The sequence below is a fragment of the Thermobia domestica genome, chromosome 6, assembly GCF_964235325.1.
Source record: "Thermobia domestica chromosome 6, izTheDome1.hap1.1, whole genome shotgun sequence".
In the NCBI taxonomy this organism is placed as follows: domain Eukaryota; kingdom Metazoa; phylum Arthropoda; class Insecta; order Zygentoma; family Lepismatidae; genus Thermobia; species Thermobia domestica.
Genome location: NC_137459.1, coordinates 58,563,392 through 58,580,164, shown reverse-complemented (window position 1 = coordinate 58,580,164; position 16,773 = coordinate 58,563,392). Strand labels below are relative to the sequence as shown.

The 16,773-nt window shown below is 37.0% G+C and overlaps 1 protein-coding gene across 6 annotated transcripts in view; it reads left to right on the top strand.

The window, feature by feature from the left end:
• LOC145688027 (uncharacterized) overlaps window positions 1-16,773 on the top strand; it is a 113,385-nt gene that overhangs the window by 81,460 nt on the left and 15,152 nt on the right. For 5 of the 6 annotated variants that reach the window (XR_014131831.1, XM_081761705.1, XM_081761702.1 and 2 more), the window contains 3 exons: window positions 9,856-10,024; window positions 13,909-14,050; window positions 16,059-16,111. Coding sequence is in view for 5 of the 6 variants with exons in the window: in XM_081761705.1 (XP_081617831.1) it covers window positions 9,856-10,024; window positions 13,909-14,050; window positions 16,059-16,111 (364 nt within the window). In the remaining variant the exon portion in view is untranslated. The remainder of the gene's footprint in view (window positions 1-9,855; window positions 10,025-13,908; window positions 14,051-16,058; window positions 16,112-16,773) is intronic. The other variant, XM_081761703.1, reaches the window with a different exon arrangement.

Here is a 16,773-nt window from a genome sequence, read left to right as displayed (position 1 = left end):
ATTGAGCATCAACGTGATTTACTATTAGGAGTTAGCGTGATGCACTAATGTTAGTCTTTTATAAATGATATTATTATTATTTTTATTATTTATTATTTGTTTATGCCCTTCATACAACTTAGAATCAATCTCACATAAAGCACTATATCAGACCTGATTGAACATTATTTTGAAAATTCTCACATAATAGATAAAATAAACAATTGAAACTTAAAACTTCAAGAGTTCAAAACATGTCCTCGTTTTCCTGAATTTCTGAGGACGATTGATTTATCTCGATGACAACTGTGAGGTGCAGGTAGCCAGAGCCTAAACTAAGGATACCAAAGAACACCCACACAAATAAAATAAATACAAGAAGGTGGAGTGGCTGGGAATATTCAAAACAAGGTTCAAAATTTTCATAAAATGCAAATTATAGGCATCTGCATACCTAATTCCCTGCTTGGAGAGAAATGAAATCTCCTGTGAAGCCGCCACTGCCACATATAAATTCGGTAGAGCATATAAAATTTAGTTAACTAGAACAACAGATCTCAAGGTAATCTGTATGTCAGTCATGGCCTTGAAGCTACTATAGTGAGTTTCTGCAAATAACAAATAGGTTAAAAAAAAATCTACTTTAATCTAACAGGTAGCAGCCTGTTTTAAACTCACTATACTCATGACTGTAAGCATTGGTTCTATGGGCATAATACTCTCTGGGCCCCATTCAGAGAGCTGGTCAGATATACAAACAACAAGGGAAAATGCTTCCTTGTCTCACACTCCTGAAACAAAACATTTTGAATTAGTAACAGGTACTCACCCTGCAGCAAGAACAGACCAATGGAAATACTGGGTAAAGATGGCGGTTTATTTCCGTGTTTGTAAAACATATGATGAATAGGTTAACACTCCATTTACACATTAATTTTGAACTTTCCTTTGGTAGTGCACTACGGAACACCTACACTATAAAATTATATATATATATACACACCGCATTTTTCTTTTCACTATTCGTTAAGAAAAAAAAATAAACGAGGATGTGTGGAAACTTGAATTTTAGAGATCTGTCTGATCTCAGAAAAAAAAAAAACAAATGGAATTTTATATACAGAATTTCTTAGCTCCTCATTTTTGTGAGTTCAAAGTCTCTGACTGTCTCAGAGAGGAGGAATTCAATAACACATATTTTAATATTGATGCAACACTTTGATGAATATAAAATTTAAAGAATATAAACTGATCAAATATGTTAATATGTTCGGTGCACTGTTCCAGTAGCAGATATATCACTCACACACACAGTTCTGGCTTGAAGTCACCATGTCGTTGTACATTATCATTCCACTGGAGAAGCTGCAATGTTCTTACAATTTAACACGCTGGATGATGAATTATCTTGAAGTGGACATATTATATGTCCGTAAAACAAGCAATTTACCTATTGCTTAGATCCTTGTTCAAAAGTCCAAGGAGGCACTGCCTTAAATGACGTGACAGGCCTATAATATCTCAACTAGAGATATTGTATATTTATGTTTCCACTTCCATACTGGAAGTTGTAAATGCTCCCCTGTGCTAAGATGGGGTTTTTAGACAAAACTGTCTACTTAGTTCTGCTTCATACGAGTTACAGATAGCACTGTGTCGTAAAAAAAAAAAAAAAAAAAATGATGTTAAAAGTAACTTTTCATGGTAAATCGTCGTCAATATGTATTACTGAGTTCTACCACTTTCAAAAGTTAGCACTGTTTAATGCTTTGATGTATCTCACATTAGAATGCATTGAGTAAAAGCAAAGTTCACCACACACACGGTTTCCCGATACATGTCGGTTCATGTATGTTTCAACAGGAAATCCTTGGGAGACCGATGCTCACACGTTTTCCTGGGTCCAAACTGCCCGATACTTAAGGAAGTATAGATGACTTCCTTCCGCAGTCGAATCACGTTTACTCTTCTAGAGCTAAGAACGAACTTGTTCACTGACCGAACAAGTGTATTAAATGCACCAAAACCAAGAAAAGGAAGGACTCGCTCCTTTTCGAGTCTTTCAACAAATGGTTTTGTGCCTCCGGCGATTCTACTGGGAGGTCTTCCGCAAATACCAACTCGGAAGCCTGCTTCTGGCTGCTCATTCTCCCAGCCATCCTTTGACATGTGCTGCCCTCATTTCAAATAGCGGTAACATTTGAAAATTCTGTTCACAACAGAAGTCTATGGAGTTTTCCAAAACACATAATTATTTTCACTTGTAACTAATACTACAAATAAGAGAAATACATGATACTATATACAGAAATAAAGCAAATTTTACATAGAATACATTTATAATAGTGTCATAAACTGTCATCTCTCACAGTTCTTGAAATAAGCCTATTTTCCTGCGGCTGCCTTTCAAAAATGTCTGCTACCAATCGGCATCCATGTTTGTAGGAGAGAGAGAGCGGAAACATCTTTAGTTATTATTAATTTTGACAATTACAAGAGCCAAATGTCTTGTACGAAAGGGATACACGTTGACAAAAATAGTCATGAATTTAGAACGGTATTTCCAAGAACGAGTGAGCGTAATACGTTAATATTAATATTTTACATAGAAAAATGAATCAAAATAAAGTAAACATTTCAAAACTGCTGTGCATCCTGGGTAAAAATTCTAGGCCCGTCCGCTGACGATACCGGTCATGGGTGAAGGGGGGGGGGGGGCGGAAGAGACGCTTCGAGCTCGCTGCTCACAAAATCACACCTATACAAATCCAAAAACTCACATGTTGACGCTAAAAATTTTACAACATTTTCAACAATAGAAGTTGAGCGTCTGTAAGCACTGTTTCCAATTCAGCGTTGCTCCACTAAAGGAAGTGAGTAGGATCCTTCCTGTGTATAATGAGTCTTATTCTGTCACTCATTTGGTGCTTTCCTGCAACTGTGAGTTGTGAAGGACCTCACATACAGTATTCCAGGCGACGAAGAGTCGTGGGAGAAAAAAAAATCTCTGTCAGCGTAGCTCCGTCTTCCAAGATTCTAAACTCAATGCATGATTCCATAGAATATGCTTTAGTTTCTTCATTAATTAATCCAATGTAGCGTAATATAATTACTATCTTCCTTCATCCCCATGTATACTATACATAATACAATGACCCAGTAATGAGATGCACGCAATAAACTTAAATATCATTAGCCTATAAAGGAAATAACACACATGAATAAATACAATAAAATATTAATATTGTATTAATATTTCCGTACTACGCTCGGTGTTTAAACATAATAGTCATAATAATAGGATAATATTCAATATGCAAACTAATTTCCAAGCAATTAATTGTATCACAAATTAATCTATTTACATAATGATATGTAAATGTGCCCCTCATCTGCATTTTGATATGCAGATGAAGGAGAAGGACTTCGGCCTTCTACAGTTTTTCCCCCCTATGATTCTAGGTGCTGTACTTGCTAGTACAGGACGTAGATCATAAAGAGGGCACATTTTTGTTCCTGAAACATAATCACAATGTACTTAGGTTAAAAAAAAAATCCATACAAAGTAAATCACACAGTAAACACAATAAACAGAAATACCAATACAAAAGCTAAATGTAGAGAATTCAGGAAGCCCTAACTTTACTTAACCTGAATATACATAAGTTCCCCATAAATACATAAATACACTAATACACTATTACACTAAAATAACACTATAGCACTACACTATCTGTACACTAGTTGTCCAGTCCGGGATTCGATGCGTCATGTGTGATACTATTGCGTCTCTATTGCACCAGTACCACTGTGGTTTTCTTCTTCTCTAGCAGTATACTGTTTTAAGAGGAAGGCATTTCTGGTCATTTTGACCTCACCTGTCGCAGGATCCGCTAGTGTGTACATATTATTTCCCGTAGTAGCGACAATTTTCCACGGGCCTGAGTATAAGAGTAAGAGTTTTTTCGAAACACCTGCTAGAGCATCCGACTTCGGGAAAACTCTAGATAAAACAAGGTCACCCACGTTGTACTCTACTGTACGGTGTGACTTGTCGAAGTTTCTCTTTCGTGCAGCAGCATTCTTTTTGTGATTCTTCCTAGCAATCTCTATGTAATACTGCACGTCATGGCGCTGATCCACTTCTGGGATCTCGAATAGCCTGGCTATGTCTCTAGACATAGACTGTCCAAAGTGGCATTCATAGGCTGACACGCCAGTGGTCAGGTGTTTCGCAGAGTTCAAACACTTCTCTATTTTCTCTAAGTATTTGGGCCACAATCTTTGGTTATCATGACACAATTTACGCAGTAAGCGTACGGTCGCCTTCACGGCCACTTCCGCCATTTCTCCCTGGGGATAATGTGGAGTAGAAGTAATGTGCCTGATACCAAGGTCTGCTAATTCATTTTTCCAGCGGTCAGACTGGAAAGGTGACCCTCTGTCTGTACAGACGAGTTCCACACTAGGGTTTACTTTTAAGTAGTCCTTAAGTTTCCTTATTGCAGTGGTAGTGTTCGCTTTCCTACAAGCATATAAACCAATGAGTTTAGAAAATGCATCGTAGAACACTAGAATGTAGTGGACTCCCCCAATTCCTTTGGTTATGGGTCCTAACCAATCAGCACAGACCAAGTAGCCTGGCTTCTCCACGACGACGGGATTCAGTGGTCCCGGCCGATAACAGTGGGGAGGGTTGCTTTTCTGGCATAATTCGCAGGAAGAACAAAATTTCCTCACTCTTGCTCGCATCTTTGGCCATACGAAGAATTCTGATAGAAGTGGTAGTAATTTGCTGGCCGACATGTGCCCTCGATCTGTATGGTAATAATCGAGCAGTGGAATTACTAGCACTTCTGGGATGCATATTCGGACTCCTTCCCGGTCACGCTTGCATAAGCGTCCGTTCAACACTTCGAAACGGTGACAAGCACCATTCACTCTTGGTGAGTCCGTCTTCTCTTCTACTTCTCTCTTGATCTTGCCGTAGACAGGATCTGAAGACTGCATCTCCGGTAGTATGGCTATCATCTTCCTCAGCTCACATGGAATTTCCGTCAGGATGGACATCAGCGACTCCTGGAGGATAGGCTTCCGTGCAACACTGAGGTCTTCTTCTGTGTGAGGAGGGTACCTTGAGTGATAATCACTCAAATTTACATTGGACTTCACAAACTGAAATTCAAAGTTAAAATTGGAGAGCAGCATCGCCCACCGGGTGATGCGCTGGTTTGTAAGCCTACAGTATAGAATAAACTTAAGCGCAAGGTGGTCACTGCGAATTATGAATTTAGTTCCTACTAAATATTGTTCGAATTTAACAACACCATCTATCAGTCCAAAGAACTCCTTTTGAGTTATAGAATAATTCTTCTGTGCCGCATTGAACACGCGTGATGTGAATGCGATGACCCTAATGTCATCATTATCATCACGCTGGTACAATAGAGATGAACACGCAATGTCACACGCATCAGATTCTAATATGAGTTGTTTGTCAGGCAGGACGGTCTTCAACACAACTTCTTCTTGGAAGATCTGTTTGATCTTCTCCATCGCTGCCTGATGTTCGGGTTCCCACTTGAGCCTCACGTTCTTCTTCAGTAGGTTGAAAAACGGATGGAGAACTTCCGAGTACTTCCTACTAAAGCATCTGTAATATTGGCAGTAGCCAATGAAGGAACGCAGTTCCTTCACGTTCCGTGGTGTTCTGAAATTCAACACCGACTTCACTTTCTCCGGATCTTTACCGATACCGGATTGAGAAAGTTGGAAACCAAGTATGTTTAAACTTTTCCTTGCGAAATTACACTTTTTCAGCCTTAGAGTTAGGCCACCCGCAGTGAGTAAACCCAACACTCTGTCGAGGTGTACAAGATGATCACTGAAGCTCCTGTCGGCTAAAATCAGGTCATCGACATACGCGCCGCAGTACTCTCGCGCTTCAGTTCCTATAAGCATATCTAAAGCTCTAACACAAGAAGCAAGGCTTTGTTTAGTCCCAAACGGTAGTTTCTGAAAAACATAGGATATGCCTTCATGTAAGAATCCTAAATATTTTTGGTCGCTTTCCTTAACTTTGATCTGTAGGAACATTTCAGTTGCATCTACGCAGCTGAACCAAGAATTATCACATATGTCCTGGAGAACAGATAAGGGTGGCATTGGTCTGTCTGATAGATCGCCAGATATTTTGGCCAGAACTCGGCCGTCAATACAGACTCTAATACGTCCATCACTCTTAGGTGTCACTACCAGTGGGTTAATATACGCCGTAGGCTGTTTCTTGATCACCCCCCACGCTAGCCATCTCGAAATTTCATTGGATACTAAGTTCCTGTATCTCTTAGGGTAAGGATAGAGTTTGGTCTTGATTGGACGTTCGTCCGTTACTCCAATCTCATGCACGTAGTTAGCTATGCAACCTGGCTTGACATCAAAAAGGGCTTGATGCTTAAGCAGCACAGCTTTCAAACTATCTCTTTGGGAGGCTGAGAGATCTGAGTAGTTCGATACAAACTCTTCTATCTCTGAATGGGAGGCGCGAGTCTTCACTTTCATCCACTCTTCTGGTGGGAATACGTGAACTGCCATTTCTTGGGCACTTGGGAACCTTCCATCGTCCAAGTTTGGGGCACGAGTGGCCTGCTCTCTGGAGGTCTTATATTCATTTTGTGCACTAACCCGTATGGCCTTCCGTCTTTCGTCTGACGGGGAAAAATTACAATTAACATTATCTACTTCATCCAATAAACTAAATGGTTTTATGCACTCTCCATTCAACTCCAAACATCGAACCACTAGATCCTCAGTCTCGCAATCTACTGATCTAAACGCCACTTCTACATCATGAGGATGTTTGAGATGTAGAAGGCCGGTGTCATAGTCGAACACCGCACGAGATTCTGTGAAAAAGTTGGATCCTAGTATCAAAGACCTATTCAAGCCTGAAATTATTATACCTAAAGTATGATATTCCTTCCCTTGTATCACAATGACTAACAGAGTTTGGCCAATTAGCGTCGCTGATTTACTACCAAAAGCGGACGTTACCCGTATATTCTTAGCACTCAAAAATGCGGGTGGGGGTTGGCTATTTGAGACGGTGTCCCAAACTTCTTTTGAAATTGCGGAGCAGGTTGCCCCGGTATCCAATAAACAATTTACTTCTTTTCCAAATAAACACACACTTATCTCGGGAGTGATATGACGTTATTTGCAGGTAATGCATCATTACCAGAGTCAAAAAGGTTCTTAAAAATGCCATTCGCTTCCTCATAAATTTCCCTATCTATGTCTATATGTTCTCCGTTCCTACTTAGTAACACTAATTTATTTTCTAACATGCCTTCATTAAAATGCTTCTTAGCCTTTATCTGTAAACACAAATTGCAATTTTCTTCTTCTATTACATAAATTTCTTTCACTGCGGTTTCGCAAGAATCATACATATTTTCATTCTCTAAACTAGTTTCTGAATTTCGCACATACTTGGGATGTAATTTCGTCAACTCGGGTGAACAAGTTCTCTCCGTGTTCATCCTACCGCCGCCGCAAGTATATGCGGACAATCCTCATTCCCTTGAAGAAGGAGATGAGGATTGGTTACTCCTGGTAACATTGGAATTCTGATGTGGAGGAGGGGGCGCACGGTCATAGTGCTCAAGCAACTGTATTTCTTCCTCTTCTCGTCGGAAGGAATTCCCTCGCTGACTATCCGTGTTGCGCGTTCCTCCCCTCCTACCGCGGGCTCCACGACTGTTGTTGTTGTGGTTGGTGTGGGAGTTCCCCCCACGTGACCAACCAGACGACCCACTTCCATTGCTCTGATTTCGAGGAGGTGAGCGCTGGTTGTTTTGGTTCGTGTGTTGTCTACGTCTCTGGTAAGGACGCTGGCAAACTAATTTCCAAGCAATTAATTGTATCACAAATTAATCTATTTACATAATGATATGTAAATGTGCCCCTCATCTGCATTTTGATATGCAGATGAAGGAGAAGGACTTCGGCCTTCTACACAACATGATCTTTGTCTCCATCAAAAATATTTTGTAAGACACGATAACTTTGTTCAATGTCCTGTTAAATTATTATTATTATTATTATTATTATTATTATTATTATTATTCTACAGGCCATCTGTCTATAATGACAATTTAAAACTTTTTTCTTTTTTTTAAAAAAAAAGAAATGATTAAAAAACATTCTATTAAGTACCTATATCCTTATATGTATTAATGTATGCAGATTAATATCTGAGTAATAAAGCTATCATTATTAATTTCCTGTGTATAGTATCCTAATTTGTAGTTTGTCCAGTTTTTATACACGTGACGAATCACATTAGAAAGAAACTGATCAATTATATATTGACCTGTCTAACTATATCTTAAAGTTAGAAATAATATACTTACAAGCAGAGCAGATAAATAGGCAGAATCTTTATTAAGCCTATTACTAATATTACATATTATTATTAGCAATAATAATAATGATAACTAAATTCCTGGCGCAACAGTCATTAGAAGACCTGGACTTATGGCACTCATTTCTGTGGGGTAATGCGTTTAGAGGTCTGCACGGGTTGGAGCTACTATGATAACCGTAATGGGATTAGCCATACAGAGAGCTTTATACAGTTCTACCTGAGTTGGAGCGGCAACGCCGGAATCTAGTTACAATGAAGGATTTATGGTAGGGATGAGTAAACCCTTAGATCTTGACCTTCGAGGAAAAAATTGGTTATGTTTTGTCGCGTACTATACTATAAGAGCGTGTGAGATATGATGTTTTGGAGGCTTACTGTTCCCGAACTACGAGTGGTCAAATTTTGCGTCATATATTCGTAAAAAGCCCATACACCAAACTTATGCTATCGTGATCTAACTTGGCATGGTTACAGACCTTGATCTGTTTATTAGCGTGTGAAATATTACGTTGCGCAGGCTTTGGGTTCCCGAGTTATAAACAATGTAATTTCTAAATTATTGAACAAAACTAAATCATAATAAATGCCGTTTAAATAGCAATTAAAGATCAGTTTTGGACAGAAAAAATAAAAATCCAATGATTAATAATATTTTTACGTCTGTACGTATTTCTCTTGTCTTTCCAGCAACAATGAAAGGCTTGGCATTTCAGCAATTAATATTTTAAGAGTTGAAAAAAGAAAGAAAGAAAAGTTTTCCTACAAACCTATACTGAATTTAAAAATGTAACTGCAGTTCCGTGTTGAACAGGACTTCAATTAAAATTACATTACAGTGTGTAAAGGTTAGCTATTTCGTGATCATTGTCCACTTTGAATCAGAACAATTCATCATATCCTTCAATTGAGAGAAGCTTTTCTTCTCTCAATTGCATTTTGAATTCTAGAAAGTGGTGTCTGAGAAGAAAATCTTGAGAATCACCTAAAACTTGCAAATAATCACCCTCTTCAGCATAGTGTAGATGAAGGTACTGAAAGTGACTGACATACGAGATAATGGATTTTCATTCTTAAGCATTGTTTTGTTGCTATTGCAGCGTGTATTTGTATGACGTTTTACTATCCTACTAGTACTTAATATAAAAAAAAAAATAATATTAATAAACACCATTTAATTTTAGTCTGTCAATATGAAATAAACTGTGGTGTATTTGAAATAATAAATAAAACATAAACATAATGTTGGGTACTCTCTCTAATCATGCTTGGTTACATTACCTCTATGAATTCATATATTATCTTGGAGTTCTTATGTATTATGTACGTATTTATTTACTGATTGAGATCATCTTTGTTTTGGAGCTTGTCTGTTTCTGTCAATTTGAGGCTTACTTGTGTACGGAACCTGTGTGGAATATTCTTGACGTTCCGTTTATCTGTACTTCTAGGGCAGTAACTCCAGTCCTTCCAGTATTACGACCAAAGGGAATGGGCCTTGGTGCAGAAAAGCCAAATGTTGGGCGTAAAACCCATTCGAAAGAGGAAGAAGAATTGAAATTAGTGAAAGGGGCATTTGTGAAAGTAATACTAGGCAGCAATAAAGGAGCGTACGGTGAGGTGAGTTAATATATATAATGCTTTGAATAAGGACATTGTTTTCAAGGTTATGCTTAAAGTACAGTTTTTATGTCAAATCAATCAGTTTTCCATTAACCTAGTATATTTACTGCTTGAAAATGGCTTTACCGCCAATTACAAAAGTGTTACCGTGATCACGCACAGGGCGGCAAAATGTCGCGTTCAAACCGCGTAGCTGCCGCGCGGTGTATGATACAATGTTAATAAATGGAACGAAGTACGAAGCCCTGGCCGCGCGCGGCACCAGCGGCTAGTTGCTGCGTTACACATCGTTCCGTAGTGTTTAATGAGATCCAAACACATGGGAAAAAAAACTCATGCGGCACGTGAATTGTTTCACTTGTGATTAAAACACCTTCAGATTTTACACATAATCAGAATAAACTCGAACTTCCAGAGAAAAATTAATGGTATTTAAATTTTAACATACTTTATTCTTTTTTTTTTTTAAGAAACACCTAAAGTTAATAATAATAATAACTTATATATATATATATATATATATATATATATATATATATATATATATATATATATTATTTATATTTTTTTTTAATAAAATATAAATGCTTAACGCTTGAACTATTTTGGAGAGACAGGATTGATAGTATACATTATAGCTTTTATTATCTTATGTAAGTTTGTAAAGACAAGTGTTCGCCCTTACTGTGTTTTATTTTTTGAATAAAGGATTAATGTAAATGTGTATACAATTATTGTTACTAATAAAGGTAAGTCTGGCCAGACATATATATTTAATTACATATATATACGTATTTGTGTTATAAATTTTATCTTGAATACTGCTTTCTTATATCTATGTATATATATGCTAAACTGTATATTTCTGTACTTGGTTTCTCTCAGCTTTGTTTAACATACACAACGTTCAAGTTTTTTCTGTATAGCTTCTTTTTCTTATAGTGACTAGATGGAAATTTCCAGAAGCTTCCGACGGTTGTTCAGATTCATTTTTTTTTTTTTCGGAATTTTAAGCGAAAATAAAAATAAGTAAAATTAAAAAGAGAAGAGTCTTCGACCGTATAAAAAGAGAAACCTCTTAGTGCATCGCAGGTTGGATTCCTATGGCTGCTAGAGCCGTTTGACGTTGAAAGGCCCTGCCTCTTTTTTAAAGAACTTTCCTATCTTGTAGGAATTGGTCTGAATGATGACCGAAGACAGAGAATGAATGATTTCTCTGGCTTTAGATTATATATATATATATATATATATATATATATAAGGAAATAGTAGGGACTAGCCTAAGTGATGGCTAAAGCAAGGAATGAGTGATTTCCTTGGGTCTGAGTGATGACCAAGTTAGTTAACCTTTTTTAGCTTAGCCAGTGATAAGCTTGAATGATAGCTTATTGGGATAAGTGATTCCCTTTATCTTCTAGATAGGAGAAAGTAGGTTATGAACATTTTTTTAAGCTCAGAGGCAGAAATACTTTTAAGGTTTCTCTTAGAACTTTCTTTTGCTAGACCAGAGAAGCCTGAGTGATGGTCTTCCCTTTAGAGAAAGAGTAACGTGTCTGGGGTAAGTGGTGTCCATATACAACAGGGTACTCTAAAATTTTGTTGACGGAAAATCAGGCTCTCCCGATAGAAATGAAATATTTCAGTTCTACGTCCCACGGTTATGCCGGTTAGGCTAAAGGAGACGATGATGATGAGAAATAAATGAAATGGTGAAATGAAGAAAGTGGGAGGTAACGGGAGAACCCCAAGAAAACCCACGCTCACGATGTTTGTTCACCACAAAGTTCACTTGGCGGGAGCTGGGATTGAACCCGAGACCCCACGCACCAGAGGTGAACGCTCTACCACTGAGCCACCGCGGCCCACGCTTTCCCGATAGAGGTAGGTGTCAGACAAAACTGTGATGGAGTGGCGGATCAGTAGAGTCTGACTGAATAAATTTGTAGGAGTCTTTTGGTCTGAGTGATGATCAGGAGGCTTAAGGAATAGGGCTCTGAAGTGAAAGAGCTCCAGATCTTTCTAAGGAATTTCATCGAATCACATTATTATTATTATTATTTCTGAATAAATATTATATTTACCTTGATAAGACTGTTTCATTTGAGAATAAGACAACCTATGATATTTCATGGTACTTTTATATTTGTTTGTGGTTAATTATGATTGGATTCCCTTGGAGAGCCAAAACAGTCTTGAAGGAGTGAACCACAAGTTTATTGCACATAGAGGTAGCATGGTGCTGCCGGGTATTACAACATACAGTTCCAGCACTAAATAGAATAAAAATATAATTGTTATAGATTTCAAGTTTATATATGTTGAAAATAAATATTAATATGCAGGTTACGTTTAATGTCACTACTAGAAATTATTGATCAAAAATTAAACTTCTTTTGGTAATCATCCTTTTATAGTGTCATTGGGCAACATGACATTACATTGTTCGGCACAGATGTAGTTGAGGGGCATCATTAATATTACTATGCATGAAAGCTGAATTGGGAACAAGGGTATAAAGGAGGTTGATGGTGGAATTCGTGGATTGTTATTTTCTAGTGCTCTACTACGAACAGCGTGCAGAGTTACATTATCGGTAGAGACTGAAATACCATTATAATCAATTCTGCAATATTTGTTCCCAGGCAGAATGGAGTGTGTACAGGCTGGGCAGTGTGACGGGAGTAGCAATGAATATTAAGGCCAAAAGGCACTGGGTGGGCGCTTTTATCAGTTTATATATATTTAATTTTTCATTTTTTTCAGTTCTCAATTTATGACCATTTATTGAAACCATAAATGATAAAACTTCATTACTTTCGGTTACAATAGGGGTATTAAAGCCAATTTGAACCTATTTTTCGGACACAATTCATATCAAGATTTTCTTCGCTTTCTAATACGCTTTTAAGTAACACATTTAGAGTTCTAAATTATCTATGCATAAATAGTGGAAGTCTTATAGAATGCTATGTCCGTCCATTAGTCTGTTAGTTGACAGTTACCAGAGCAAATGCAGTAATAGGTAGCAAAATTATATTTTCTGCAATGAATGCAGCATCCCGAAAATATGTCCTATCCCTTCCGTTATCTGTACTAAAACCGGAATTGATAAAATCTACTACCATTTCCGGTTTTAATATTGATCTTCAGAGAGCAGAAACGGTAACAAATAGAAAGAAAGGTTTTTAAGATAAGAATTTACCTCCGACTTTATCCCTCTATTGCAAACAGAAACCTACAGGTATTAAACAAAACAAGTGAGTTTCGTTTAACAGTGCGAAACTACGGTAAACTTCCGAACTACGGGACTTCAATACTGAAGCTTGAAGTAGTACATCCATAATTACTGATTGCAGTAGATTAATAAGGTCAGATAGGTAGTCACTGAAACATGTGCGTCGAATTTGCATATTGGTGCTTTGATGAGTACACTTTTAATTAATTGATATGCATTCTGTCACATAATTAAGTAATTTCCCATGTGTTACATGTTTGTATCTCAAAAGTTTTTATTGTAACGGTAAAACGAAAATCACAGACAATGGTTGCAATAGTTTTTAACGTGGCATACAGTTCTTATAATAGTATCATCGATGGAATGCTACCGAAACTTTTTACGTATGAGATGTATATTATGACATGAAAGATTTGTTACATTTTGCAAAAACCTCAATATTTGGCATCTCCGCAATATTGGCTAAATGTAAACTAAAATGTTACTCATGTTTTGCTGCTTAAGGAGTGCTATAGCGTGGAATTTTTAGCGTTGCTGGATTTGTATTATAATTAATTTTTATTTATTTATTTATTTTTATTTTTATTTATTTTATTTTATTTTATTATTATTATTTTTTTTTAATATTCAGCGAGTAATTGTTTAGCTTTTCCAGGTTAAAGGGCTTGGTGATGAAACGGGGCGTGTTATTTTGAAGTTGACTTTAAGCGGAGAAGTAGTGTCACTGAACGAAATTGCTGCTGTTGTTGTCTCGAAATCAGAATACTCCAAAAATGCTAAAGTACTAAGTAAGTATTTTCATAAAATTGTACTGAAATGTTTTTATCACAGAAATTATTTATCTTGTACATAGATTTGAAGTGATGGTATTTCAATTCTTTGTACATTGGACTCATGGAGTTTTCACATTCATTGCTGTTTGAGCCGTTTTTTCTTCTTTCTTCCTTTTTTCTCCTCTAATGAAGATAAATAGATGCTTTCTTCCAAGTAACTAGTTACACCTTATATACATTGCTCACAAACTATTTGGAATAAAATGAAGAAACCAGTGAAATGACTGCGCCAAAAGCCAAGTTCTGTGTACGACACAATATCAGAGAAACATACTAACTGAAAATGTACATTGTTCGGCACAATGTAAACAATCATAAATTACTTTTATGGTCTTTCCGGTGGGTGTTTCATGATGTTTACAATTTCACTTGTCTTAGAGGCAGTGTGTGACCCCTTCCAATTCTACTTGTGTGATTATATAACCCCTTGCTTTTTGGTATCCCTATAATATATGCGTGTAAATTATCCTTCGCATACAGACCCGTTCTTTTTTGTAATATCACAAATGAGGTTCTGAAGTTTTAATGGAGATTCTGAAAAAGTCCCATCACATTAAATTCAGTTGATGTCCAGTGAATTTGTTGGCTAGTTCATATTGACACGAACTATATCTAGTGCCCTTTATTGCTTAACGCTCCTTGTTTGCTATAACACAGTGTCCCGATATTCCAAACTTCCAAACTTTTTGTGGTATGAATATATATTTTGTAGTGTTTAACTAATTGTTGACATGCCTCTGTAGTTTGTGCTCGTCTAATCTAGCCAATTGAATATGAAACATGAACATTTTTGTTGATGATTAATGTACCCTGTTGGTATAGGAGTTCTTTTAGTGAAGAGGTTATATGTTTTAAAATAATAATAGTAATAAAATCGTAAAAGAATATTGTTGTGTAACTAAGATTAAGCTTATAGTAATACATTGGCGTGGGAGACCCGGGTTCGATTCCCGGCGGGAGATCATGTGGTTCAAATTCCACGTTATAATCAGTTGGTCCCGTCTCATATAGCTTCGCTGCTAAGAGGGACGTTAAATTCAAAATCAACTCAACTCATTAATATAATGCAAAATTAAAATCTTGCTTTTGTACCCAACCCAGTTTTCTTTTTTAGGATTTGATTTTCATAATTCGATCCTCTCTGTGGCCATGCACTTGTGCTTGTAAAACGTAAAGGTAAGCTGCTATACACTTTGACATGTGCCTAATAATATAAATAAATCTGGTGATTTTCAGTGTATAATTATGTATTAAGACCAATCAACGTGGAAAACAATAAGAAATGATGTGCATCCATTTCGTCGTCTTCTTATTACAATCTTATGTTAGAAAAACTTTCATCCGTTAGAAAAACTTGCCTTTCATCCATTTTATTAGGAACACTGTGGAAAAGGCAAACAGAATTTTTCAATCCTTCTTCCCTGTTACACAAAATTTTTCCTCTTCCTTTATTAATCTGTTGGTTTTTGCATTCCTACCGACCTACCTATCTTCTTCCACTAAATTCTTACCTATGTACAGCCTGGTATCACTATCATATGACTCTGTTAAACATGACACCCACCTGAACGCACCATCTTTCTCTATGCTTTTAATTTAATTTCTGTTTTGTTTTTGTCCCTACTTCCCCATCTCATCTGATCGGGAGTTTTAGCTAAAGAGCGCATGATGTGTTTTTTGGAGTTATGTTTTTGCTATTTCCTACTAGCTCATTTTATATATATATATATATGTATGTTTCCAAAGCGATACGTTTCGTAACTTTCTGGATACAGCAGACACGCATACAGTTCTACAGAGCTGAACGATGAGATAGTAATTTAGTAAGTAGCTATTAATTTAATTTATTTGTTTACGATAGTTACGTTGTCACCTTTTGCAGGCTATATATTATTGGACTGTTTGTAAAATGTTTCTGAATTTCAAAATCTCATAAATTTGGAATGGTATTCATATTTTTCAGACAAAATGTACTTGCATGGAGAAGAAGCTGTGGAAGCCAAACAAATAAAAGAAGTAAGTGTTTTTTTACTATAATAATTGAACGTTATTCTTTTTTTCTTGCCGGCAAAGATACCTTATAAGTTTGGAAAGAGTGGCCCCGTGTAGCGAAGTCGCTAACGGTCTCACCTTTAGTGCGACCGGTCCCGGGTTCGATTCCTGGTGGGTACACTCGGTTGAAAGAGTATAACAGCTTTTTCAGGACAGCCATCTTAAGTGAGATTTTCCTGGGTTTCCTTCATTCCCACCAGGCAAATGCCGCAATGGTACCTAACATAATGGTCCCAGGCCGCTTTCTTCCGTCCTTTTCAAGAAATTGTTCGCCCTCATATACGTGACGAGCTAAATGGCCTTAGATCCGTAAGCCCAAAAACCTAAATCCTAATTCTAAGTTTGGAAAGACAATTTTAAGTTAGTGAACATATCGTACAAAGGTAGCAACAACTTTTAAATAACTAGGGATAAGTTGGAAATAACGTTAGACCTGCACTTGTGGTGAAAAGCGCCCCAAAACGTATGTCACATAATATAACCCGCTCCTATTAAAAATTCTGGATTTGAATACAAAGGGTCGGACTTCAAGGTGGCCGTCATGATGGTACTGTACAGTAATAGATGAGGTTCTACCTTCATTACCCCTATTCAAGATATGGTCACACTCCATCTAGTTGTTCCAA